The following is a 25,279-nucleotide window of genomic DNA, read 5'->3' on the forward strand; positions in this document are numbered from 1 at the left end:
CCAGGTAAATCCATTGCACCATTCCATGCCAGGTAAGCCACTGTACCAATGGGGTCAGCCCCATTGTAGCCCCATGGTAGCCATGGCAGCAGGAAAAGCTGCATATTTCACCCAGAGGGTGGTGAGGCACTGGCACAGGTTGCCCAAGGAGGCTGTGGATGCCCCATCCCTGCAGGCATTCAAGGCCAGGCTGGATGTGGCTCTGGGCAGCCCTGGGCTGCTGGTTGGCGACCTGCACAGAGCAGGGGGTTGGAACTGGATGAGCACTGTGGTCCTTTTCAATCCAGACCATTCTATGATTCTAGGATATGCTAGCACACACCTATTGTGCTACCATATATATATCTATATATATATATTCTGTTTCTAAGCTTTATCACCTAAATCAATACTCTTCACCAGATGTAACTTCCAACCAGAGGCTTCCTTCCAACAAGAGATGGGCAAGATGCCTATGAGACATCTGTGAGTGACAGTTCCCACTGCATCACAGTGGCAGACAGACTCCTCTCCTTTGAGTACCTCAAGAATTTGGACTCCCTCTGCCCTTCGTATTTCATGAGAGCTGAGGTAGGTTCTCTGGGCTCCCTGCCAACCATGAGATTTTCTACAGTGCAGTTGGCTTCTCCAGAGCTTATGCTAATAAGAAAGAAGGGATATTTGTGGCTCTGAACAATTTGCTGTTAATAGCTGCTCTGGAGGAAGCTTGCTGGGACAGATTGCACTGCAATGCTTAGCACTGACTGAGCTTCAGACCCTTCATCTCCTACATTTCACAGCGCTTCTCACTGCTGCCAGGTGAGACAGATGTGCAGCTGATAGATTTGGGATGGGTTCACCATTCTTTCTAGAAATCCCCCATGCTGACAGGCACAAAGTGAAGATTTCAGAACAGCAATTCGGGTTTCAAGGAATCTGCTCATTAAAAAAAAGCCTTCCCAGGAAAATCCCAAGCTGATTTCAACCTCTTTTCTATCCCACTTCCAAAGAAAGAGGACATTCTCGCCTCAGAATATTCATCTGCTTTCTCTGAAGGAGTAAATCGCAGCTCAGTGACTGAATTACCTGTGGCACTGGGATGGTTCTTTTACCAGCAGAACATGTCGATGCTCTTAGAGGCTTGGAGATCAGCAAAGACACATCCCTATTTCCTGTGCTCCTATTTATGGTGTCATTTAAGTAGAATTACATTACAGTAATGGAAAATGAAGGTGGTACTTGGATTCAGATAATCAGTACATCACTACTGCTATGTGTGCTGTCAACTCTTTGTTACCTGGACTAATGGGGGGGTAGGGAAATGAGCTGGAGAGAGCAAAACCAGTTAACATAAAGCATTTGTAAATGAAGCTGTAAGAATATATAACGAGGATCATAAAGGAGGGGAGACGGAAGAAACAGGTTGGAGACACTGTTGACTGTCAATACAAAAATCCCTAAAGAAATACTGACTGCAGCAGGAAGCTCCAGGCAAGAATGGGAAATGCTCTCTGGGATGACTACACGACAGCTGTGGTGCAAGCTATATGCTCTGATATACTGAGCTTTTTGGGGTATTTTCAGTGCAAAATCCAGGCAAAGTGTAACCATCCAGCCCTTTGGTCCCTTCAGTTCATACTTAATGACCTCCCGAATTCCTCAGAGGAGCAGGTGGTGTTTGCACAAAGATTAAACCTGGAAAAAAAAAAATCTCTGCTCCTGCTCTATTGGCTTTGCTTTCTCTTTTGACAACTGAAAATATAATGAGTCGTATAATTGTCAGAATACTACCTTGGAACAGACATGATGAGGCTGAATCTATGACTCACAAAAAGCCTTCCACGTCCCCATAAAGCACAGAAGAGATAACCCACTTTCATGTCACAGTCAAACCACAAGCTAATCCAATTAAAGAGCGTACATGGGAATGCAGAATGTGCCACCTGAGCAAACCACTGGTCCATCAGGGCTAATATCTCGCTTCTTGCAGAGTTCAGTGCTTAACACTTCAGTGGAAAATAAATAGAAGGCATAAAATCTCTTGCTATTAGTGCCCTGCTCTCCGTGACAGAGCAAATAGTCTCACTGACCCCTGCAGGGAGCAGATAGTGTCCTGAGGCATGAAAGCTGCTCACCCTTTGCTTCATTTATACAGCAGTGCACTTCATTACCACACAGAGAAGAGCCAAGCCTTTTTAAAAGGGGTCCTTTGAATTAGAGCGATGGTGGCTGCTTGTCTCAGTGAATTCCAATGGCTCATCATGCTCTGGGTGCTTAGCAAATACATATTTGTTTAAAGAGATACGAGAAAAAGAAAAGCTCTGAGCTCGCTGACACTCTGTGAGTTGAACCCACACTGTGATCTTGTATCTTTTAACCACCTGAACAAAATCATCTTTCACTCGGAGGATTATTTCTTCTCAAGAGTCATCGCTGGCAGTTTTCCCACTGTTCTTCTGACTTTTGGTTTAGTGGAGTGAGCATCACTGCGTGCTCCCCATCCCCTTGTAGGGGCTGATGGTCCAAGGAGGCCAGCAGGGTGGATTGTGTGGAACCAAAGTGATGACACCTACGAGCTGGGGAAGATTCCTTCCAGACTGGAATCACAGTGACCTGCAGACATGCAGCTACCCTTCATCTCACTGTATTCACATCAGCAAGATTAACCGACACGGAATGAGAACTAAACATGGAAAGGATCCTTAAAGAGAAGTGGAACCAACCAGGTTTGATGCACATAAAATTAAGATGCTGCAGCAGGATGTACTGCAAGCCATTTTGCTCGTGGATCTGTCCTATGCTTTGTTTCCTCTTATACTCCCTCCGTGCAGCTGAACTGGGCCAGTCAGCTCATCGCACAACGCGGTCCTGATGCAGTTCAGGAGGAAATAAGGGCATGGACCGCTAGAGGGAGGCAAGAGACCTGCAGTTCAGTAAGCTCCGCAGGCATTCACCACCTCCGGATTCAAACACAAAGCACTCAATCTTTCCTTGACCATTTTCTGGTTCTCCTACCTCTTTTTAGCAGCTGCAGCACTTTCTTTTTCTTTCCCCAAAGCAAAGAGCCGCGCTTGGAAAATTTCCCTGCAGCAATTGTCTTCAGAGCAGCTGATGTGCAGAGGGCCACATATGTTTAGAAACTTGACCTCTAGGGAACAATGGAGCTTTTTGCTTAGGAATGTCTCGTCAGACCACTATCCTGCTTCTCTCAGCTCCCCAGTATTTCTTCTTCCCCTAAGAAATCTGTTCCTAACGACAAACAAGTCCCTCTCCACTGGAATGGCTCTCCCCAGACTTTGAAAGCAGAAAGGAAATGGGGACAATCTGGACTTCATTTCGGACAGTTTGAAGACAATGAAAATATTTAATTTCAGTGGTCTGCAGAGCAGGCCCTGTGGTTGCTAAATTAGCTTTTGCTTGTACCCAGCTGCTTTCCTGGAACATCAGACCCACTGCCTACAGAGACACAGAGTGGGACTGGTGAGTGGGATTGCATGCATGGAGCAGAAAAAAACAGAGACCAGCTCCAGGATGATCTCACTCTGCCCAAAGTATCTTTTTTTCCTCAAGAGTCCTCATCTGTCTTCACCTAACAATGAATGATCCAACTTACAGGTTATAACCACGACCAGTGAAGTCCTAAAACAGTCCCAGGAAGAGTAGTTGGGATGAGACCTTTATTTTACGTGGTCCCTGGCTTCACCTGCTCAAGAACAGCTGTCATTTGCTCTCAGCAAGGTGCACCTGCACCCTGCTTTATCCACCCAAACTGCAATGCAGGCTGCCTCCATCAGTGTCCCTGAAAGAACTCTGTCACCAGCTGGGATACTACTCAGTGGGTGGCAGCCCTCCAAGAACAGAATGCACAGCAGGAACTTTGCAAGGTGTTAGTTCTGCAAGGAAGGAATTTGGGCTGGGAGAGAACTATAAAACTGTGCCATAAACTATTCCAGCAGGATATGTTATCTTCCCTTCTGGTCCTGCAAAATTATGTACTCTGAAGGAGCTGCCAGCCTTCATCTCTCTGATAAATGATTCCAACTCCATGTGCAGCCACAGAAATGTTCATCACACGATTCTGGAGAGCTAGAATTCGCCTGTGAGCCCCACATCTGAGACGAATGGTGATGTCCCAAGTCAAAATCGCCGAACGTCCCATACCAAAATCACTGGAATAACTCACTGCATCAGAACTGCACTTTGTCAAGCACTTTAGGATGCTCTGAAATTAAACAATGGGAAGAATTAGCTAATGCTGGCGATAGCTGAGGCAGGATCTCCAGAAAGCAAGAAATAAAATCAACCTGTAATTGAAACTCTATTACGTTCTCCTTTATTTCTTAAATGCTAGGAGAGTTACACAGCAAGGACAAATGGTAAAAGTTAAGTAACAATCATCATGAAAATTAATTCTGCAACAATGAAGAACGAAACAAGATGCACGGACCAGGTCTTCCCCACAGTCTCGAGAGGAAGCATTGCATGCATGGAGCAGAAAAGAAAGGGCTCTATTTCCAGCCTGTTATGCCAGTGGCCTTCTGCATCTTCTGGCAAACAAACGTTACATTGTGTGACTGTTTCCTCACTTCAGTTCTCCCCTGTTTCTACGTCATCCAGTTGCAGAAATACAAAAGTGCATTGGAACTTCATTTGTATCAGCCAAATGAACTCAAAGGGTTCATTTGCTGCAGCACTTTGTATCAGAACTGTGTCTGAGAACAAATCCCAGTGTTCCAACATAGCACCCTTTGGTTTGCATTACGAAACAGCCTTAAAATGCACTAGCTGCATGTATTTCAAAGATAACTGAACTGAAAAAGCATGCTCCAGCTATTGATGCTCTCAGTCCACAGGATCAGACTGGCAGAAGTCACAACCAACCTTCCAATACGCACTGTTTGCCTGTACAGCTGCATGAGCTTCCATTCAAATTAAGCTCTTTTACTCTTCAATTAAGACCTCATCTTATGGAAAGAAATTTTTTTCCCCAGACTCTCTGAAATGGGCTCTTTCACTTTCTTCTCCTTTTTACAAGTCACTGACTCCATGCAGGTCCTTCGCTCTTTCATCTGTACTTATTTTCCTTCCTCTCTATTTACGTCCAATTAAGATCATGATTATGTCATCTTCACTAATCTAAGCCTACAATTTGCACACACGTACTCTCTCCTGCAAATTATCATGTAATGATAAAATGAGGGAAAGCATATATTACAGGTTACAGCATTCTTAGAGTGATTAACAAACGCAGTTAGTTGCTAATGAATGAGTTTACAGAAGACAGACTGAGTAACAAAGCCAAGACAAGCATGAACATCAGTGGAAAAAACCCACCTGCATTGCAGTTTTCCTATCAAGACAGATAAAGTCATAAGAAAACCATAAGTCTCAAGTAACTCAGACAAAATCATTTCTCAGAGAGAAAGGCTGAGATGAGAGATGGGAGAAAGAGAAAGCCAACCTGCCTAGAATCACATCAAGCCTCTGGCAGGGTGGGAACAGAACACAGTCCTGTCCTTGAGCTAGTGGTCACCTACAAATCCAGATTGTAGATCCACTCCTAATGTCCACGTGCAAGATCACAATCATTTAGGTTGGAGAAGACCTTCAGGGTCATCAAGTCCAACCATCAACCATCACCTACCAAGCCCCACCACAAAACAAGCAAAAGATGGCTTCTCACCAGTAGTGGAGGGCACACAGCCCTTGTTAACTCTCTGAACTAAGAAACAAAAATAAAAACCTCTTCAGCTTAGGGCTCAGCTTTCTGGTTTCTTTCAACAGTTTGAAAACACACCAGTCGATAGCCAGCAATCTTGCCTGGATCTCCTTCAGCCAGTATTTTAACTTAGCAAATTACACACTGGATGTGGCAGGCTGCTTTTAAAAGCCACTGTGCTGATCCTCAGCCCAATCACACAACGTATGCCTCTGCTGATGAAAAAGGACCACGATCTCAACCTGGTCTCCCATTTTGATCAGTCAAAGTTATACTGCTTTGTCTGACCATTATCCAAATTCAAACTTGGGATCAAAGCGAGGATGAGGAACTCATCAAGTTCTTCCTAGCACTTGTTTCAGAGAACAAATACATTTCTTTCCCCTTAAGCTATTTTGCAGCCTAGAAGTCCAATAAAATATTTAAATGGAGTTTATGAGTAACCCCACTTTGAGCTGATGTCTGTATGAGCTGTGCTAAGCAATTTGAACTGGCAAGTAAAGATCTCCATCCTTTGACTCACAGACATGAAAGGGAGGGAGAAAGAGATTAATGGCAATTATTTGAGTCTGTGCCACCCTGATGGAATAACCAGAGCAGCCTTACACACCTGCAGGAATGCAGCCTGGGTTCCAATCAGATCCTGCCAAAGGCAACCTAGGAATGGCTGAACACCCTGGGAGAAGGGAAAGCAAATAAGGACCTGGGCCCAACCCCACGCCCTCCTTACCACCAGTCTTCAGTCTGCCTACTCTGAACTCTCTTGTACAAGCGTATCTTCAAGTGAAGAGAAAGGCAGAAATCACAGAAATTGTCTGGAGAACAGCAGGAGAACTGAGCAAATCATAAGATCAGGATTTGCTCAGCTGTAGCATGTAAATCAGACATCCAGGTTGGTAGCAGTGGAAAGAAAGGGTCTGCACAAGACTTGATTCCTATGTCTGGGAGGCCCACAGTATTGAATAGCTCTCAAAAAAGCCCTGGACCTTTACAGTATGTGTGCCTGCAGTAGGTACTTTCACCCAACCATGACATCACTTTCCATTTTGGCCAAACCTGTACCCCTATTACATAGCACTGACGTGTGGTAAGTGGTGAGAGTGGCTGTAACTGCCAGGACACACACTGTAGAAGGCAGCAGATGATATTCTCAGTTGTTTAGGTGGTAAATGGAGATGCTTCCTTGGACAGCTACTTTATCACCAGCAAAGATCTCAGGATTCTCCACAACAGGAAGAAATCCACACTGAGGCAGCAGCTGCAAGCACAGCACTGCTTCAAGCCTGAAACCACTCCTGACACTCACAGTAGTTCCACACAAGCTCCTCTTCACACTTCCACCACTCACAACATCCCGGAGACCTTGCTCCAGCTCCAGTCACCTTACCCATGCTCAATCCCTTCCTCTGCTCTTCTCTTCAGACACTCAAAGAGTAAGCTGGCAATCCCTGGCCAGCTACATGCTTCCATGAGAACACAAGCTGTTGCCAGCACACTCCCAAATGCAGGAAACCTTATTTTCATCCATGCACAAAAGGACCACAGGTGTGCCATGGTTTGGGAATGGTGCCACAGCATATCTCAAGCAGTCAGAGAGACTGTATGGAGCTGTTAATATTTTCTGGCTTTCCTGACACTTTACCTTGCTTGTAGTGTAACACGTAATTACTGACTTCCAAATGTTTGGACACCCCCACCTGATATAGTAGAATTAGATGCAGAATTCTTGCCCTTCAGCCCACAGCCTCACACTTACGCTCCCCAGAACAATGCCAAAACCTACAAGAGTAAACTCATATCCCTTCCTGGCTGCTTCTTTTGGGGACCATGATCCACGACAGTGCCTGACAGGCTATTTGGTGGAATGCATTGTTAGTTTTGCTCCTCATGGTTGGCTTGTGGAAGTTATTCTTTTCAACAGTTAGTCTAACTGTGCTGTAATCATACCTTTTTCTGTGATGAGCTCACAAGAACTGTGTGGGGAGGATCCACTCAAGGACTGCAGGAAAATCATGCTCCAGATTCCACACAGGAGCTTAGCTCTGTCCATAATATTTCTGGATCTGATCTAACTGACACTGGCATTACAGCACTGTACCTCCAACTGCAGCTGGAAGTGTCTGCTCCTGACAAATTTGGTTTGGTTTGCACTGAAACAAAAACAAATCAACAGACAAGCTTAGAGTGAGAAATACAAATTTAGACTCCCAGAGCTCTTTGGAGCTGATCCCAACACTATATTGGTAGCAACTAGATTTGTCTGCCTCCCTTCCCCCTGTAAAATGAGGATGTTGACATTTCCCTGTTTGTATGATGAGGTATTTATATTGTTATTTGTGCAGGGCTGAATAAGCAATTCTTTGTACCTGGAATATATAAAGTGCTAAGTGACAGTACTCTTCCTCTCAATGTACACCAGCATATGAGAGACCACAATCAGGCTTTGCTATTACTTTTCTAATGAGTACATTGCATGAAAAAAATGCCTGATATAATGATAGCTAAGATTGGTGTTGCAGGTTGGTTTATTTAAAGCAGTAACATCAAAGCAAAAGGTCTGCTGATTCAGCTCATAAAAATCATTGATGCATAAAAACAACAATAATATCAGAAAGAAAATGGGAGGGAGGACTGGGAGAACAACAGAAGAAAAGTAAACCCAAACCCATCATAAATGCACGCAAGACAGATGGCCTAACTCTTTCAGAAAGCATTTGCAAATACCCTCATGCTTACTGGGGAGAAACTCTACATGAAAAATGTATGGTAACTGGAGGGACGTGGTATTATGAAAGGCATCTCTTTTCCATCTATCTTGGATTGAAGCTTCTGGTCCAGCCAGCAGCTTGGGAATGTCTTCATTTACAATATTCCTTCCTGAAATCTGAAAGCAATTGAAACGGAGATCAGACCTGGAATGAAATACTAAACCATCCAAAGAAACACACGGTGATATGGAATTAGTTATACAGTTACAAGTGACCATTTGCAGTCAGCCACGTTCCCAGTATCTTCATAAACCTCACAGTGAGATTTATGGCATACAAATTATTACACAGATCATCTCTGCAGAATGTACGTAAAGTATCATGAGAGCTGCATCAGGAACTGCAAATACAAGGCAACTCATGGACTCTATGGATCATTCTCTTCTTGATGCCACTTCAGACACATTTAATATCTTCTAAAATCGTATGAAAGGAGTCACAGGACCTAACCTTCCTAAAGCACAGCTTGTCATAAGTGCAACTCTGCAAACTGACAGATAGCATCCAGAATTTAGACTGGGTAAACAAAAGGCAATCCAGCTCCTAGAGGGAAGGAGCTGTTTTGTTGGATAAAGTCAGCGATTGCCTATTGCCCGTAAATTAATTCAACTCAAAACACTCTTCTGCACAGCAGATTCTTCTCAAAGACCATGCCAGTACATTTTTGAGATGCATCTCTCTCCGAGGTTGTAATCTAAAATGCACTATTCCAACCCTGCTAGGGATTCTTTTCCCAATAAAGAAAAATTCTATTTGTGTCATGCCAGAAGCTTTTAAAAGCCTAATCACTACTTGCATCTTGTGGCTCCATGATGAAAGGATAGGAAGAGAACTGGCTTCTCATTCCTGCTGCCATTTGTCATGATGTTTACCATTCTTCATTTGCTTGTGGCTTGGTCAGCTCACTGCTATCCTGTGCTCTTCCCTCCTCCCTCCTCCAACCCATCAGAAGGTTCCTACAGCCACCAATTAGGGTGAAGCAGGTCATTATTACCTTTGTCTAAATCAATGTTCTTTGCTGGGAAACTTCTGGCTTGCTCAGCCTTCTCCTTCAGGATGTTGTTTTTGTAATCTGTATAAGGGAGGAATGTATGTAATTCAGACAGCCATTAGAACATTAAGAGAAAACAAAGCCTTACAAGGAAGGGATCAGCCCTTCCTTGAAGCACCCTAGGTCTATCATTTCCAGATCTTTAGGGGTAACTCATAGAGTTAATCAACTGCTCAACAGAATAACAGGCTACATCTTAGGGTGGTTGTATTTTTTTCCTGGTACTAATCATGCTTTAACTCTCTGCTCCTCACAGGTACCACAGATTCTTCCATCCTGATAGCAGTCTATGTTTGCTGCTGCCCTGGTTTGCAGCTCACCCTCTGCTACTCTTTTGTTCCTTGCCTCAGTTTTTACATCTGCCTTTTGCTCACTGGGGCCATCACTGCAGCAATTTTGATAGCCAAAGCACGTCAGCTTGCTCTTTAAAAGGCTGCACCTTTACTAGGGGTGAGATTCCCCTAAGTGTGCATTTACAACCACAAAGATTACTACAAAATGAACACAGAAATGTCATTAAGAGGTCCTTAGCTGTAACAAGTTTTGAACAGGTCTGGAGAATGGCTGCTAGCTGATACATACCCAGCCTGATGTCTTCACTCTTGTACTGAGTCAGATCTGTTGTGTCGACTGTAAATTCTTTAAGATTTACATCCTTCCTGGAAAATCAACAAGAGTGAAAAATGGTTATTGGTACATCCTTTAATAACTGGCTCCTCTTACTTTTTTTTTTTTCCACAATAGCTTTCTCGAGAACTTTTAAATTGTTTTTATTAATTTAAATTGTTTATTGGCTATACATCTGGAGGACAGCTGAAAAAACTCATAGAGGATTTAATTCTTTGTTAAATGCTGGTGACTTTCACAGTAATCCCTGTAGAATCCTTTTCTGTTTCTACAAAGCTTCCCTGGAGAAAGTATGACAGAGAGATGACAGCTTTGGCAGCCACTGCACACGGATATTTTTCCTCTGTTTGCCCTTAACCTGTCAAACAGATTTCACAGGATCATACTACTTATTAGGGAATCTATTTCTCCTCTCTCTTGCTTTCACTGTCTTTTCTACTAACACCAAGAGATCTCTGGTTAATCCGTGTCTTCTTTTCCCTCTCAAATCTGACCAATGTCTAGAAAACTGGGGAACCAATCTGTTCTGGAACTTTCCCATTTCTTCCACTTTGCTACAGGTAACAAAACACAAAGGGACCCAGATACACCATCTTGGCTTAGGTCCATTTCACAGCAGAGTCTACAGTAGATCTGTGCATTACCCCTTTACCACTACTCCTAATGACATCTCACATAAACACCGTCTGTGAATCAGTTCCCAAGTTATAACCAGAGGTGCCAAACAATCCCTACAAGCCATTCTCTCCTTCCACACCTTGTCAGCATGGAATTTGCTTCCTGATATTCGACCACGAAGTAAGCATGTATTTCCTGGAAACATCACCCTAAAAATGACTAGAGTGTTAAACAAAGAAATTCTATCAAACAGTCTGTGCTGTAGGTGGCTGCATTCTCATAAACAGATCTTCAGCTGTTTTAGGCTCTTAACAACAGAGGCAAGAGACCATTAAGTTTGTTCTTACGTATTCTACTCACAGACAGCAGATTCTATCATGATACTTACTCTCCATATTTCTTCACATTGTATTCATAACCTAAATAAGGACAAGAAGTAGAATGAGCATTTATATCCAATCCAACCAACACCTCCCACATACCACTGATAACAGCAACGCATAGCAGCTACTCAGTCCTCTCTGCTGTGATGCTTCCAGCAAGCACTGTGCTGCACAGTAATTGCAGAATCACCTCTCCTGCCATGGAGCAGGACTCCAGAGGTGGTGATCTCCAGCACTCACCTCTCTGCCTGCGCTTGCGGGTGATGAAGACAACGATGATGAGCAGGACAATGAAGAGCAGCAGCGTTGCCAGGACGTAGCCCAGCTGCTGGAAGAAGTGGATGCGGCTCTCAGGGATGATGACGTTTATCACATTGTGCCCCCTGACAACATTTGGATCTGAGAACAGAGAAAAAAAGGAATACGAGGCAATAATTGACACTGGCATTCAAAGCAAAGCATGTTTGCAGGTGGGCCCGTACATGGAACTCAAAAGCATGTTCAGTGGCCATTGCACGTTCCCATGCTGCTGCCTGCTTATCAGTGCGTTGCTTTTGTTTACAGCAGAGAGCAAGTCCAGCAAGAAGCCACAACAGACAACCTAGGATTGCTCTGGGGTAGCACAGCCCTCTTCTGGGTCCCTTGCAACACGCACACACCACATCGCTTCGGCTCCAGACAGCTGAAGTATGAAGCAGCCACTCCTGGCCAAAGGTTGTAATTTACAGAGTGGGAGGAATTTTCAATGCCAAAGAATGAGTTCCCTTTGAAATCAAATAAAAATCAATCAATAAAATAAAAGCCCACAAAGAAAAGCCAAGATTCCATTCCACTTGTGGGTGCAGCAGCACTGCAGTTCCTCAGCACAGGAAAGGGTAACTCTAAACTTTTACGTGGAACATTTTTGTAGCTCTCAAATAAATAGGTCAATGCGTTGCACATACAAAGAGGGCAACTTCTCTGCTTGCGACTCTCAGAGGAGTGGACAAATCCAGGCACAGACCACAAAGCCATAGGACACGCTGTGCTATGGAAGGCTTTTCCCTTCAGAATTGAGCTGAGTGCACCAGCAAGGGGTTTTGACCACTGTTCTCCTGGGAGTTCAACCCCAGTCAGAGGGAATAAGGGGAAAGATTGGGAAAACATCCCCAAAGCCACGGTGCCATTCAGCAATGCCTTCTGAAGTGAGCCTGCCTCAAGCAAGCCAGCCAGTAATAAGCACTGATTTTAACATTGGGATTAAGTAGTCATAGGGATGAGAGTCAGACAGCTGGTCTCATTTGTTATCAGACATGGCTCTGTGTCCAGCTAATTGTACTCCATCACGAACAGCCTTCCCCAGCAGCGTTTTGGTATTCCTCTTTAAGCAAAGCCACATCTCCAGCACCAGTTAAGGTCAGAACTGATCAGCACGAACAAGAATGTCGCAGTCGAGCTAAGCCAGCAAGTTCATCATTATTTCAACAGCTGGTTTTCCTTTTGAGGCCATTTGGAAATGTTAGAAACTGCTCATTTCCATCAACGCAGTACTGTAAAAAGGCCGAGTCCTGAAACAAAATATTCCCCTCAAAAAATACAGCACCAAGAGCCCTGATTTTGTCCAGCCTCACCCTACATGGCAGCAGAGCAGGCAAGCAGCTTGTTAAGCTAACCAACAAATCTCCAAATGCTGGATGCTTTGTGCTGGCTGTCCTGCTCAAAGCTAGCATGTATTTTTCACCACTAAGAAATACCAAACCAAAAAAGCCACTTGTAAAGCTGCAAACAGTGTATGTGACAGTTCTACTTTAACAAACCTCTGCATCACGAAGGGTTTCTTCAGCAGCTGCCGTAATGAGATGGTAGCCACTGCAGCAGCCATGGAGCCAGCAGACCTAAATGCATCCTGTTCCTGGCCCTTTGCTTTCCCACAGTACTGCAGGGGAGGGTAGGATCTGAACTGAAACTTTATTCTGACACTAGAATGACAAGGTGCAAAACCAGAGATGCAGCTTTATTCTATCACCAGCATCCTTCAGTATGTCTCAGCTTGGTTTTCCCTTCTGCCTCCACTCCGTTCACATGATCTAACTGCTGGAAAATAAGTCTCAATGGTGGGGAACAAAAAACTGGAAGAGATGCCTTCACGTTACTTTATCAGAATGTAGAAGGGTCAGATCTTTCAGCTGGAAAAGATGGAGAGAGCTGCACCATGAGAGCTCACAGCTGCTGGGTACGTGGCACGTTTTCTTTCCTAGGCTGGCAAGGACTGAGAGTAGTTCTGCAAGATAGGCTATTCTTCAATCACTTGCTCCAAAACAAATGCAGAGTAAAAATACACTAAATTAGTAGACATACAACATATTTCTTCTGCTGGGAGTTGGGAACAGAATTGAACTCATGTTTATAGTTCAAAACAGGATGAAATTTCCTGTCTGGAAACAGCTCTGAGCCTTGGAATTACGCCAGAAACGATTGCTGCTTGCTGAAAAAAAAAAACCTCATTGCTTTGCTTTTGTTATCTCCTGATGTTTCATTTTAGCTTTAACTTACAGCCCAGAAAATTTCTGCCCAGCTCTTCACAGAGGAGCAGTATCTCAGCCTTTGCTGCTATACACAAACAGGCTGCCCATCAGCGAAGGGCTTCAAAAAGGCACTCCAGAATCTCAGCTCCTTTCCCTGTTCCCATCGACTCAGCATTTTTTTGGTGCCTACTGCTCTCAGTCCAGCTGATCCTTCCCTGCCCCCAGGGGACAAAGCTGGTTGTGAAAATGGCTTTTCTCAGGAAGGCAAATTCCTTCAGCAGTGCGGCACTGCTTCCAAACCAAGAGAGCCCTGCAGGATCTGCCAGCTGGGCAGGGGGTAAACATTCAGCCACAGTCACAACAGTGAGAGAAAGATTCCTGGGTGGGCAACAACGTAGTTTCCATCTGCACAGTGGGTTTAGATAGGGCTCAAGGGTAGCAAAAGAGCCAGATGCAGGGAGACTGATACTTGTGTGTTCTGGTCCCTGTGTCAGCACAGCCCCAATGGCCAACCCCTCTTCAGTACAGCCAGGATTTCTGTCCACCAGCCTTAGTCCCAGTGGGGAGGTTTGGGCTTCTGTGACTTGAAGAAAAACTAATTGCTAGAGAAGAACAGACATATCTAAAAACGTGTGAATCATAGAATCACAAGGTTGGGAAGGAACTACAACATCATCATCAACATCCAACCGTCCTCCTATCACCATTACTATGCAGTAATGTCCAAATTCTGTAGTAAGCAGCCAATAAACATTAAGCCACAGTGATTATTTTAAAATGTTAATATGGAACTATACCTAAGGGACTTTCATATATGCATTTTTTTTTTTAAACTTGGGATTTTATTTTTCTGCCTGAACGAAGCACGATGGTTTGGGGTTTGGACAGGCTGTCAAATGATAGCTCACTGCAGTGGAAAATGTGAAAATTGGCTTTAAAAAAAAAAAAAGAAAGAAAAAAAAAGCTGAAGGGTGGAGGAAAATTCCTGGTGGTTGATTCTGCAGAGTCTGGCACCTGGCACAGCTTGAACCCCTGAGCAGCAGGGTGGGAAGTGCTTATGCAAACAGGGGCATGTTGTAACAGCAAAGGCAGCACAGAACAGACCCCCTACTCCACACCCTCTCCTGGTTCATAAAAGCAAGCAGAAAAGGGAGTCTGTTAGAAAAACAGTTTGCTTGCTTTAGCGAGTTTAAACTCTGCAGAGCAGAGCAAAGAGCAGCAGGACATGATGTTACTGCGGTACAGCAGGCAGGGTAGTCAGCCCTGGTGGGTGGCACACTCCACTCTGGGTGCAGCTCAGTGTTAAAGCAACACCAGAGAATCCTCACTAATATTTTGTAGCCCCAGGTACACCACTGTAATGGAAACAGCTCAGTAAGAATGCAGCCTGCACATTAGAGCTCCGCACTAGTAGTGAGGGAGGGAGGCAAGACCTCATCTAATTCTCTGATTTTAAGGGCAGGAATTGCTCACGGCTCAAATAGGAGAAATCATACAGGAAAACCCCCTGCACTGCTTCGAGTGGCACTTTCAGTTCAGAGGTGTCTGTGGTACAGGTTTGTCTCGACCACACTCCCTCCCCTCCTGCAGTCAGAAGCACTGCCAGAAGCCACTCACCTACGGCCGGGGCAGTGTTGTGGGTTGTGAGGTTCACCACCTTCTTCTCTCTCACTGGCTCTGTCACAAAGACCTGGTAGATCCTGCGCTCATGCAGGCCGCAGTAATGGTGGTGCAGGTGGCAGGAATAAGTGCCTTCGTCTGCATTTTCCAGCTCAGAAATTCGCAGGGAAAAGTCCCCCAGGGCAAAGGCTGTGTCAGTGATGTTCATCTTCTGCCGAATGAAGAGAGGCCCGTAAGAGCGGCGCTCACCAGAGGCATAGAGGTCAATGAGGCGGTCAGCGCGGTCGTGGGGAACCCCTGGGGGCTGCCTGTCCCAATGGACCACTTGCTGCTCCTCTTCGCTGTGCCGTTCGGTCCAGATGTGGTTCCGGTTGACACAAGGGAGCATCACAGTACTGCCTTCCAAGGCAACAATCACAGCCTTCTCTCCATCCCAGTACTCTTTGGCTGCTTTGGCTGTGGAGATAACACGTGCATCTTTACCCATTTGCTTAAGGATACCCATGCACACCTCGGGTTGCTCTCAGACCCTGCAATCCTATAACACATCCTCTCCAAAGATCCTGAAGTGCCACAGGGGTAACGTACCTCACTCACACTCAGTTCAGCACTCAGTGAACAAAGGCACCCATATCTTCACATCCCAGGTGGGTGCATTGAGCACAGCCATTTCCTTTCCTTAAAAGTAAGAATTCATCTCCCGCTTCAGAATGAAGGAAGAACATTCTCTCAACAGACCATGAATGCAACACGAATAACAGACTCCATCTTCAATATGCTGTGCCTCATTCTCCAAGCAGGAAATGCTTTCCTTCCCACATATACCCTAATTACTGAAGAAGTTCAAGGAACACTGTTCTGTGTTTTGTTGTTGAAGAAGGAATAACAGAGGAATCAAAACACAGATGAGCAGTCCAGGGCTCACAGGCCAGCCTGGGTGTTGTTACTGCATAGAAGCTGTGAGAACAGCAGCAGGGGTGCACTTCTGCACTTCTATCCCATCAGTTTTTTAGACAACTCAGCACTTCAGCTGCTTCCCAGCACCATCAGCCCCAGCAACCTTACTTGTGCACTGTGTGTAGGTTTATTTAAACAACTTATGTGCTTATGAGGTGCAGGTGGCACACACTGAGGTACCAACAGCCCTTAGAAACTTCCTTTCAGAGCTGGATTCGAGGTTTTTTTTTGTTTTGTTTTGTTTTTTAACAACAGGCTTCTCAAGCTAAGCTCAGCAATCCACGTTACAAGACAGATCTTTGTGGCTAACTTGACTCATGATGGATTGTTACTAGGAATGTTTTATTGCTGGAGCATTGACGGCCCAGTTAGCTAACTGGGCTGGCTAGTGTACAATTAAAAGGCTTTGCAGAGTTGAGCACAGGCCAAGAGAGGAAGGGCTTTCATAAAACCATACACTGATCAAAATTTCTGATATTCAGGGAACATAATAGAAAGCCACACAGTAAGCACTGCTGCCTCCTGATACACTGCAAGATTCTTGTTGCACCTGTGTCCTGAGCTGCAACAGAGCAGGCATGGGCAAAAAGCCTTCATCCACAGTGCTCTCTGATGCTAGCAGAATAGCATGCAATGCCTGCTGTGAATCAGCACACAAGCCCCACTGTGAATTCAGCTCAGACCTGGGGACCACTGGACTTCAGCTGCCAGTCTTGCCCTTGCAGAAAGGGACACCATGCTGTCACACCTACCTTTCTTAGTGATATCTAGTTGAATTTTCACAGTTTCATACAAGTGGCAGTAGTGATGATGAAGATTACACGAATATATACCTGCATCACTCTCTGCAACATCTAGCATAAGAGAGAAGAGAGGACAAGTTGAACGTTTCATGCTGAGCCAACTACTTTTGTCATTTGTGCTATTCAGCAAATGCTTGCGCAGAAGCCAAAAGACCTTTGCAAAGCTTAGGGATAAAAGAGAAAAAGATCCTGTTTGGTACCTTTGATCACCAGTGAGAAGTTGCCATCTGTAAATGCATTCTGGGGCATTAAGATCCTCCCTTGGTTGTAGGAGCTGTAGACACGCTGATCTCCTGCTGAGTACATGTCACACAGCCTCTCCATCTTGTTGTCTCCATAGTAGGTGCTGTACACATCCCAGTGCACCACACGCTGGCGGTCGTTCAGGCGGTCCTGAGTCCACACCATGCGGTAACTCTTGCATGGCAGGACAGCCTGCGAGCCCCGGGTTGCACTGATGTTTAACACTGACACTACAACGCTGTCTGGGTTTGAGGCATCAGCTGGCACTGAGGGCAAGGAGCAAAGAAAGAATAAAGTGATCACATTAATGGCACGTAAAGGAGGGACTAGAGTGAGATTAGGTCCTGTCCTAGAATCTCTGCACCCAAAAGAAACCCATCGGAAGAAAAGCAACTTTCAAGACCAACACAGAGCTCTCTAATGGAGAAATACAATATTATTACTTTTTTTATTTAAAAATCACTGATTTCATTCAAAAAACGTCTGTTATCAGGATCCTAAATCTGACCTGTCATACCTACCCTTTCCTAATCCTAATGCTCAGTTAGCCCAGTGTTTAGAGGCACTAGCTCATGGTGTGCATGGCAGAAGTTACCCACGAAATCCCCATTACATGGACTCTGATTTCATAACACCAAATTCCTTCTTATGGTGACAGAAACCCACGTAGATTACAAAGATGTCACTCACCTGAATATAAATAAACAACAGAACCTGTTGAAGCAGAAAAAAAACAAAGTCAAAATTAAAGAAGCAAAAAAACAAAACAAAACACAACAAATGCACTCCTGGTCAGCCACCATCTCCTGTTGTTATTCCATCTGTTACTCCCTTTGTTGTTAACACACTTATTTAACACAGGTGTTGTGATTAAGCCCAGAGAATGTGACCTTGCTTGGTGCTTGCTGCCTGGGAGTAGTTCTCTAACACAAAGATAAGTGCTCTATCCTTCCACAAAGGACAGTCAACAGCAGGGATAAGAACCAACAACAGCCCTGGCCTGGGCTCACCATTCAAATCCAACTCCTATGTAACTGATAGGGGGTTAATTCCATCCAAGGAATCAAAATCCCTGAAGGCTGCAGGATGCCTTGACAACCTGTGAAGCTGAGTGTGATGCAATGTGGCCGTTCTGCTTTGCACTTGTGACACACATTGCTGCCAGACACACACACACACACACACACACACTCATGTGTGCCTCCTGCTCACATTCCTGGTCTGCACAGTTGACCATCAATGCTCTGGAAGCAACCACAACTCTCTCCAAGCCGCGTGACTCAGATGTACGCAGGAAGAACTTCATCAAAACAAACTGATGGCTTTGTTTCTGCATCCCCCTGGCCCCATCCCTCCTGCTTTTTGTGTAGGAGGGGTCTCCTGGCATCACGCTTGGAGAGCACGAATCGGATTCCCAACACAATGACATCATTCATCTCTCTAACCAGTCAAGTCCAAGTGGGTTCTAGCAGAATAATTAGCTGTTTTGTCCTGCTAATGTCATAGGCACAATGTCCTCCTGACAAACGCTGCATTTTTTATTTATTTTTTTTCAGCCCTGAAATTTATTCCTTTCAAAAGAAAAGAAATTCACTCCAGATCGGGGCTATTTTAACAACACCATCAGTGCACGGGCTGAGAATATACTCTGTTTCTTTTCCTATCGCAAAATACTGGGCAGTGGCACCAGAGAACAAAAGTGAGCAGCGCTCTCTGTTGAGCTGCCAGCTCAAAAGACACTCCAAAAGTAAGGAATTCTTTCTACATCTGTAATCTCAGCATCATAAAGAAAACAAATTCTTTGGACAGAGCCTGTACAGCTCTGGATATAAGGAAAGAATCCTACTGAGACATTATAATCCCATTATTTGATGATGTCTGCTAATAGGCTGCAAAATACCTGATGGCAAAATACAACAAGCTGCCAGCCTCTGCCAGCACTGCCCACAGTTGGTGGCATCTGCAGAGTGACAAGGGAACAGCACAGCATCACAACATGCGTGGCAGCTTGCGTGCTAGGAAGTGAGCTGGTTGGCTGCACAGCCAGTGCTTCCAGAGCTTTGCTTTAATGCTCATTGACAGCAAGCTGATTTGGTGCTGCAGAAACATCCTCTCCTGGCTGAGCAACAGGAATGCATTTACTTCCCTCCTTTCCTCTTGCACGTTAATGTAAAAAACACTGAGCCCAAACACAGCGCCATAAACATCTGACAGACATCCCTCTAAGCCTTCCAGTGTGCTCTGCTCAGCAGCCTGTCCTGCTTCTGCACCTTTGTGCACGCTGTGCTGGCCCTGCTGGCATGGCAATGACCACCCAGCCCTCTCTGCCCCACCCAGGAGGGCCAGGTTGGCTGCTGGCAGAACACCAGCATCCTTCCAGGAGTGCTCCTTGGTGACCAGGGGACATTGCTTCTTTATAGGAAAAGGGAAGAGCGTCTGTTGAAGCCTTGCCTGCCTCTTAGCATCCTCCTAATTTGATTTGCTGGGTGCTGCCACACAAAGATGGCCCTGGGTGACTGTCACTAGAACAAAGCCCGTGCAAGATGCTGGCCTGATGAAGCACAGCAGCTGAAGCTCTAGAGGGGACAGAAGGGAAAAGGCATGTTGCAGGCTTTACAAGAGCCATGGGAACTCCACAGCACAAAGAAAGCAGAACCGATTGTGATGATTCCCTGTCAGTGTTGGAAATCTGAATGCATACACTGAGTTATTTGAGATGGCTGTAAGTGAAATAGCTTATAAATCAAAGGAATCTGGAATGTCTCTGATCTCTTATGTGCCTGGAGAAAAAGGAATTTAAAACAACTGGTTTTTAATAAACTGGACACAGAGCAGTAGTTAAATACAATATGAGATTTGCTCTGCTATGTGAGACTCAAAGTGCATTCCAGAGAGAGACATGCCCCCCCGGCCTGCTTTCAAAGTTATTGTTTGTGTACCACAGTTGCTACTGAAGATAATCAGCAATATATCCATAAACCAGCAAAATTAACAGCTTATGAGCTACAGGAGAGGGACAGACTGGAAGCAGTTATATTGGTGAGTCACTACCCAATCTGCAAGTATAAAATCGAGGGTTATTTATGCACCTCATGGAAGCTCAGTCTTTTGTGCTCATGGGGCTCCAGCAGCTTCGAAACCACCACATACCTTAAGAGTTGGTAACAGTGGCTTTCATTTTTAAATTTGCAGTTCTGTGTGGAGGATAATCACTTTGACCTCTCTCTGTGTGATATACTTCAGAAAAAAAGAGACAGACATCTATCTGCTATCTGACTTGTTCTCTCTGCAGCCTCAGCCTGCCTCTCTGTAGGATCCCCAAGGTATTCTGCTGCTCCCACAATATAGGAAGAGGAAAGCAGCCTGCAGTTTCCTAATCCCTTGTAAAAGGCAGGGCCAGCTCTTACAGCTTGAATCCCTGCCACTTTCATAGTAAAGAATTAGGCCACAAAAAACTGCAAGCAAACGACAAGTAAAAGCCTCAGGCTCTGAAAGACATCTTACACGCTCGGGGATCTCGAGGCTCTGTCCTCAGAGCAGTTCAAACAGCAATCTGCCCCCTGAGTCTTGCCTGAACAAGAGCACAGCTCCTCTTCTCCCTGAGATAGCTGCTGGCAGAGGCAAAGCCTGTGCTAATGAAACCACCAAGTTCCTGTCTCACACTGAAGGAGCACAGAAAAAGGAACAGCAAACACCGTAGGCAGCAGCCTGAGCACCAAGTGGCACATGTGCTCCGTGGGACACGGCGAGGGCTTTGCCACTGATGCCAGGATAAGCTGCCTGAACAGCATCTTCCTTTATTTTTCCCATAAACCCCACTGCTTCTGCAGGAGATTTAATGGTCTCCATTGAGTTATTACGTAATTACCTCAAAAACAGAAGCTTGTGCTAACAAGCTATTTCCAAATACTTTTGGAGAATGGCAGAGACTCCATCCTGACTCTTCAGGGAGCTGACACAGTGCCTCAGAAGCCATCATGGTTTATGACACAGTCACATCGAGGTGACATCTACACAAATGAGCTCAGCACTGTTGTTGCAGCCACTTCTTTAACACAGAGATCAGTAGCCAGAAGCACCACCTGGGCCCATCCCTAGGCAGAGATGGAAGATGGTGAGCAATAAAGTTCCTTGTCTAAACAAAGTTTTCCCTACAAAGCCAACTGACGGCCAGGCCAGGCTTTGAACTGGACTTCCATCTAAGTCTCTGTACTTGTTTATTTTTAAAGCTTGCTGGGACGAGTTTCTCACCAGCTGAGCATGCTGCTTTCAAGGATGCCTGCACTGGAGCTGCTGGCCGCCCACCCAGCCCCAACCATCCCTGCACCTCACTGCAGGTAGCGACGTGCTGCAAGTTGGCAAAAAGCAAGAATGTGCTGCCTCAGCAGAAAGGAAAAAGCCTCCTGTCTGGACAAGAAAGCAATCACACCTTGGCCACCACACAGCCAGGATCCCGTGCAGATCTGCCCTGACTTCCTTGCAGACAGCTCGGATATTAGCTCAGCTTTGTAAACCCTTTTCTGGTTCGTGTACTTGATGTTGGCCCTGGGCCCGTGGAATAGTTTGCAGAGCCATTCCAAACACAGCGCTGTTCCTCCTTGCAAGATATTAACACTTGAGGGTGTGGTTCTTCTCCAAGCAGGATCATCTCAGCAAACACAGAGACACAGATTTCCTCCCTTCTCTCATTACACTAACCTGACCTGGGTGGGTACAGCAGCACTCAGCATCACGGCTCCCTGGCAGATGGACAAGTTCTCTCTCCAAAATACACCCTAAGATGTCCGTGAGAATCGCCCATCCTGTGGTGGGATACTGCTGGCTCTGTGCTGTGCAGCAACCCAACCTGCTGTTCCTGCCCCAGGCACTGCTAGCATGCTCAGCCACACTGGGGAGCAGCTGGACTGGTTGGTGCTTCTCCTCCTTCCCCCAGCTTAACCCACTCCCCCCACATTACTTTTTTGAGTCACTATAACCCTTCTGTCCCTATGACTGATTCCATTCCTAACCCTTGCCTTTAGACATCACCACATCGGGGATGATTTGGTGACATGAGCACTACATTAAGCGGGGACCAAACTGAGAACTCAGCTCTGTATACTGAGGAATTTCAAGAGGCTCAGGTGGAAAGCCACAGCCTTTCACTAAGGGCTGTGAGAAGCAGAAGGGTCACTGCTCCCCAAAAAGCTCCTCACTTCCTATTGTCAGCACCTGGAATGAGGTCTTTCCATACTGTGCTTTGAGCTGCAATTCCTCCTTGCTCACAGGTGCCTTCCTTAGACCCCAAGGTCTTGCAAAGGTAGATTTGCTTGGCTTTTACAATTTATCCTCATGCCTTCTCCTGCCTTCCAAGCATTACTGACTGAGGTCTCTCTGCTCAGTTTAGGATCAGGCTCTCAGGACACTGGATGTATTTTCAGCTCCTACAGAAAACTGTGGTACAGGAAAATGTACAAGTCACTCTGCTGCTGTGCATCCATCATACTTGCCCTCATCCCACTCCTGTACCTTAATGTCTAAGTGAATTCCTATCTATCTTTATGCTGGCAAGGAATAAAAACTTACATTTGCACCTCCATCCTGAATGCACAAACATATCAGCTGTTTCTGCCTCTTCAAAAGTATGAAATAGCCTTGGACCTGTAACTCAAACTATCCAAGATTTACAGTACTCTCCTTTAAGCTTACTGCTTTTGAATTCACAATTAAAGTAACTGAGAGGACGAAATAAATTTCACAAACATGCTGAATGAAGCAGTATTTAACCTCAAGTATTTCTCCATTCTTTCCCTTCCTCTCAAAAAAGCCTGAGAACTCCATAAATCTTTCCCCTCGCAGACCCAAACCCAGCGAAACAAGGAACCTCAGCAAAATCTAACAAAGATAACAGTTCAGGATCTCTCTCATCTCCAGCCCCATCCTCTGCAGCTGAAACAGAAACAAGTAACATCACACCGACCAGCTAGGAGCTTACTTTGCTGAAGCAAAAGCTGCCACAGAAGGAGTTTTGCTAGTTGCTCCATTCCTTCAGCTTCTCCGTGTTTCCGTCTCTCTTGAAAAACAAGTTGAAGACTTTAAAAAAAAAACTTTTTTTTTTTTTGCTAACTGGAAAACACTATGACCTCATCAATTTACATCCAGAAAGCTGTGGACAGCAGCTCATATTCTGCAGTTACTCCACCTACAAGTCCTAACTCCCCACCTCCCCACTGCTCTCCCCCACGCTCACACTCCACCTCCTTCCTCTCCATAACTCCCTGCACAGTTACTACAAACACCCACTCCTCTCCTTCCCCTCCCTCTGGGACCTGACTTTGATGTAAAACTTTTATCGGCTATGGTTGGTCCCACACAGATCTGGGCTCTAGAAACAAATCTTTCTCCCTTCCCCGGAGGATGAAACTAATTTTCCTTGTGCTTTACTTGATCCAGCTGTTCCTTCCTTTGTTTGACACTCGTCCAGCTGTCTGCTCGAGACAATTTATTCTGTTGCCTTCAGTGGTTTTTTGATCTTTGTCTCTTCGTATGGCTTTACTTTAAGCTCAAGTCTCAGGAGACAACCTAGAAAACAACGTTTCCCCTGCCCTGCGATTTGTAATCAGGGACTTAACAGCAACTATCCAGCAAGAGGGCAATCATGGCAGAAGACTGGATACGTGGGAGCTTAGGGCAGTGCAGGCAGAGAAGCCTAGAACACAAGCAAAGCCCCAGACCACTGCAACATGGGGAACAGGATTTCCTGTCAGACCAGAACACAGAGAACTTGAGTGAACAATTCCATCACTGAGGATGCAGTTTACTTCACTGTAGTTGGTAAAATACATTGAGTTGGATTAGTCACCATCCAGCTCTGTGAGGCACCACGGCTCTGAGAGGCTCAGGCATTGCTTTAGGTCAAGCACATGGTTCCATCTCCATCTGCCCCTGAGCAATCCCAACAGCCTCACCCATGCAGGTGATCAAATGAACCTGAAAGAGTCCTTTCATGCAAGACTTGCAGGAAAATTACATGCCTAGACATTCAGGAGACAGTGCAGGTGCTGCTAACAGATGTCAAAATGCAGCAAACTTCTCTTATTACAATGCAAGATTGCTGTTGTTTGTGGTTAGCAGTGTTTAGCAGATTTAACTATACAATCAAATTAGTCATCAAGTGGAAAATTTGGGGGAAAGGGACACTTATGAGTGATGTTACAATTCCATCTGTAGAACAGAGCTAAATATACGTGGGATTCTCATATGAGAGCTTAAAAATAAAACCTAAACCTTCCCATGGCACTCAAGGAGAGAAACTTAATTGCCCCACTTGCATTTTTCCATGCTGACATTGGTCTGTTCCATCTATTTGCCCTATCCCAGAGAGGGCTGTGCTTAAGGGAAGAGGAGGGCATTATCCTTCCAACCAGAACCTAAACAAACATCTGAATGCTCTGCAACAAGAGTAGCACTGGGAGCAGCCAGACTAAAACAGACCAGAACTTCACCCAGTGTGGTGTCCTCTCCAGCAGCAAATGGAACCAGCTGCTTCCAAGACATTCCAAGAAACTGGAGCTATTATTATCATTATTAAATAATTTGACCACGAACAAAGCTTGCATTAACTCCAGCATGCCTTCATACTGGCCAAAACAGACCCAAATTACAATCGACTTGTTTCCAGAGAAACATTCTAAAATCATCGTCAGGTAAGAACCCCATGAAATTTCACTGCAAACTTCAACTCTTACATATTTCTATTCAGTGGGAAGTTGTGGGTAATTTGACACAAATAGTCACAGTGCAAGTTCCCACGCTCCCCAGATGAGCTGTGTCAATAGCCTGGATGCTCACACGTCCAGCCCAACTGCAACCTAAACACACAGGCTTACTCTTTGCAAGCCTCACATATTTGCACGAGAATTCCATAAGCGCTTGCATGCAAAGTCTCCTGCACACCCCCAAAATTAAAACTTGCTGCCAATTGCCAGGCATCACAGCAAACACCTTACTGACCAACAGAAGCTGAGA

The 25,279-nt window shown here is 45.2% G+C and overlaps 1 protein-coding gene across 1 annotated transcript; it reads right to left on the reverse strand.

The window, feature by feature from the left end:
• Positions 1-4,289: 4,289 nt before the first annotated feature.
• Positions 4,290-23,461, reverse strand: MXRA8 (matrix remodeling associated 8). The gene is made up of 10 exons (XM_042883244.1): positions 23,247-23,461; positions 17,963-17,986; positions 17,230-17,538; positions 16,979-17,080; positions 15,267-15,725; positions 11,386-11,544; positions 11,151-11,181; positions 10,100-10,176; positions 9,461-9,538; positions 4,290-8,582 (listed from the first exon to the last, which is right to left on the reverse strand). Exons 1-10 carry the CDS (start codon positions 23,293-23,295, stop codon positions 8,557-8,559), a joined length of 1,314 nt encoding a protein of 437 aa, XP_042739178.1. The 5' UTR covers positions 23,296-23,461; the 3' UTR covers positions 4,290-8,556.
• Positions 23,462-25,279: the final 1,818 nt, after the last annotated feature.

Source organism: Lagopus leucura, unplaced genomic scaffold (genome assembly GCF_019238085.1).
Source record: "Lagopus leucura isolate 7727_CA_CO unplaced genomic scaffold, USGS_WTPT01 Super-Scaffold_100037, whole genome shotgun sequence".
NCBI classification, from domain to species: Eukaryota; Metazoa; Chordata; class Aves; order Galliformes; family Phasianidae; genus Lagopus; species Lagopus leucura.

Coding starts and splice junctions, on each gene's coding strand:
- MXRA8 (XM_042883244.1), bottom strand. CDS start 23,295: ATGGAGCAACTAGCAAAACTCCTTCTGTGGCAGCTTTTGCTTCAGCAA. Junction 17,987..23,246: donor GCAGCTTTTGCTTCAGCAAA/GTAAGCTCCTAG, acceptor CTGCTTCAACAG/GTTCTGTTGTTTATTTATAT. Junction 15,726..16,978: donor ACTAGATATCACTAAGAAAG/GTAGGTGTGACA, acceptor TTATCTCCACAG/CCAAAGCAGCCAAAGAGTAC.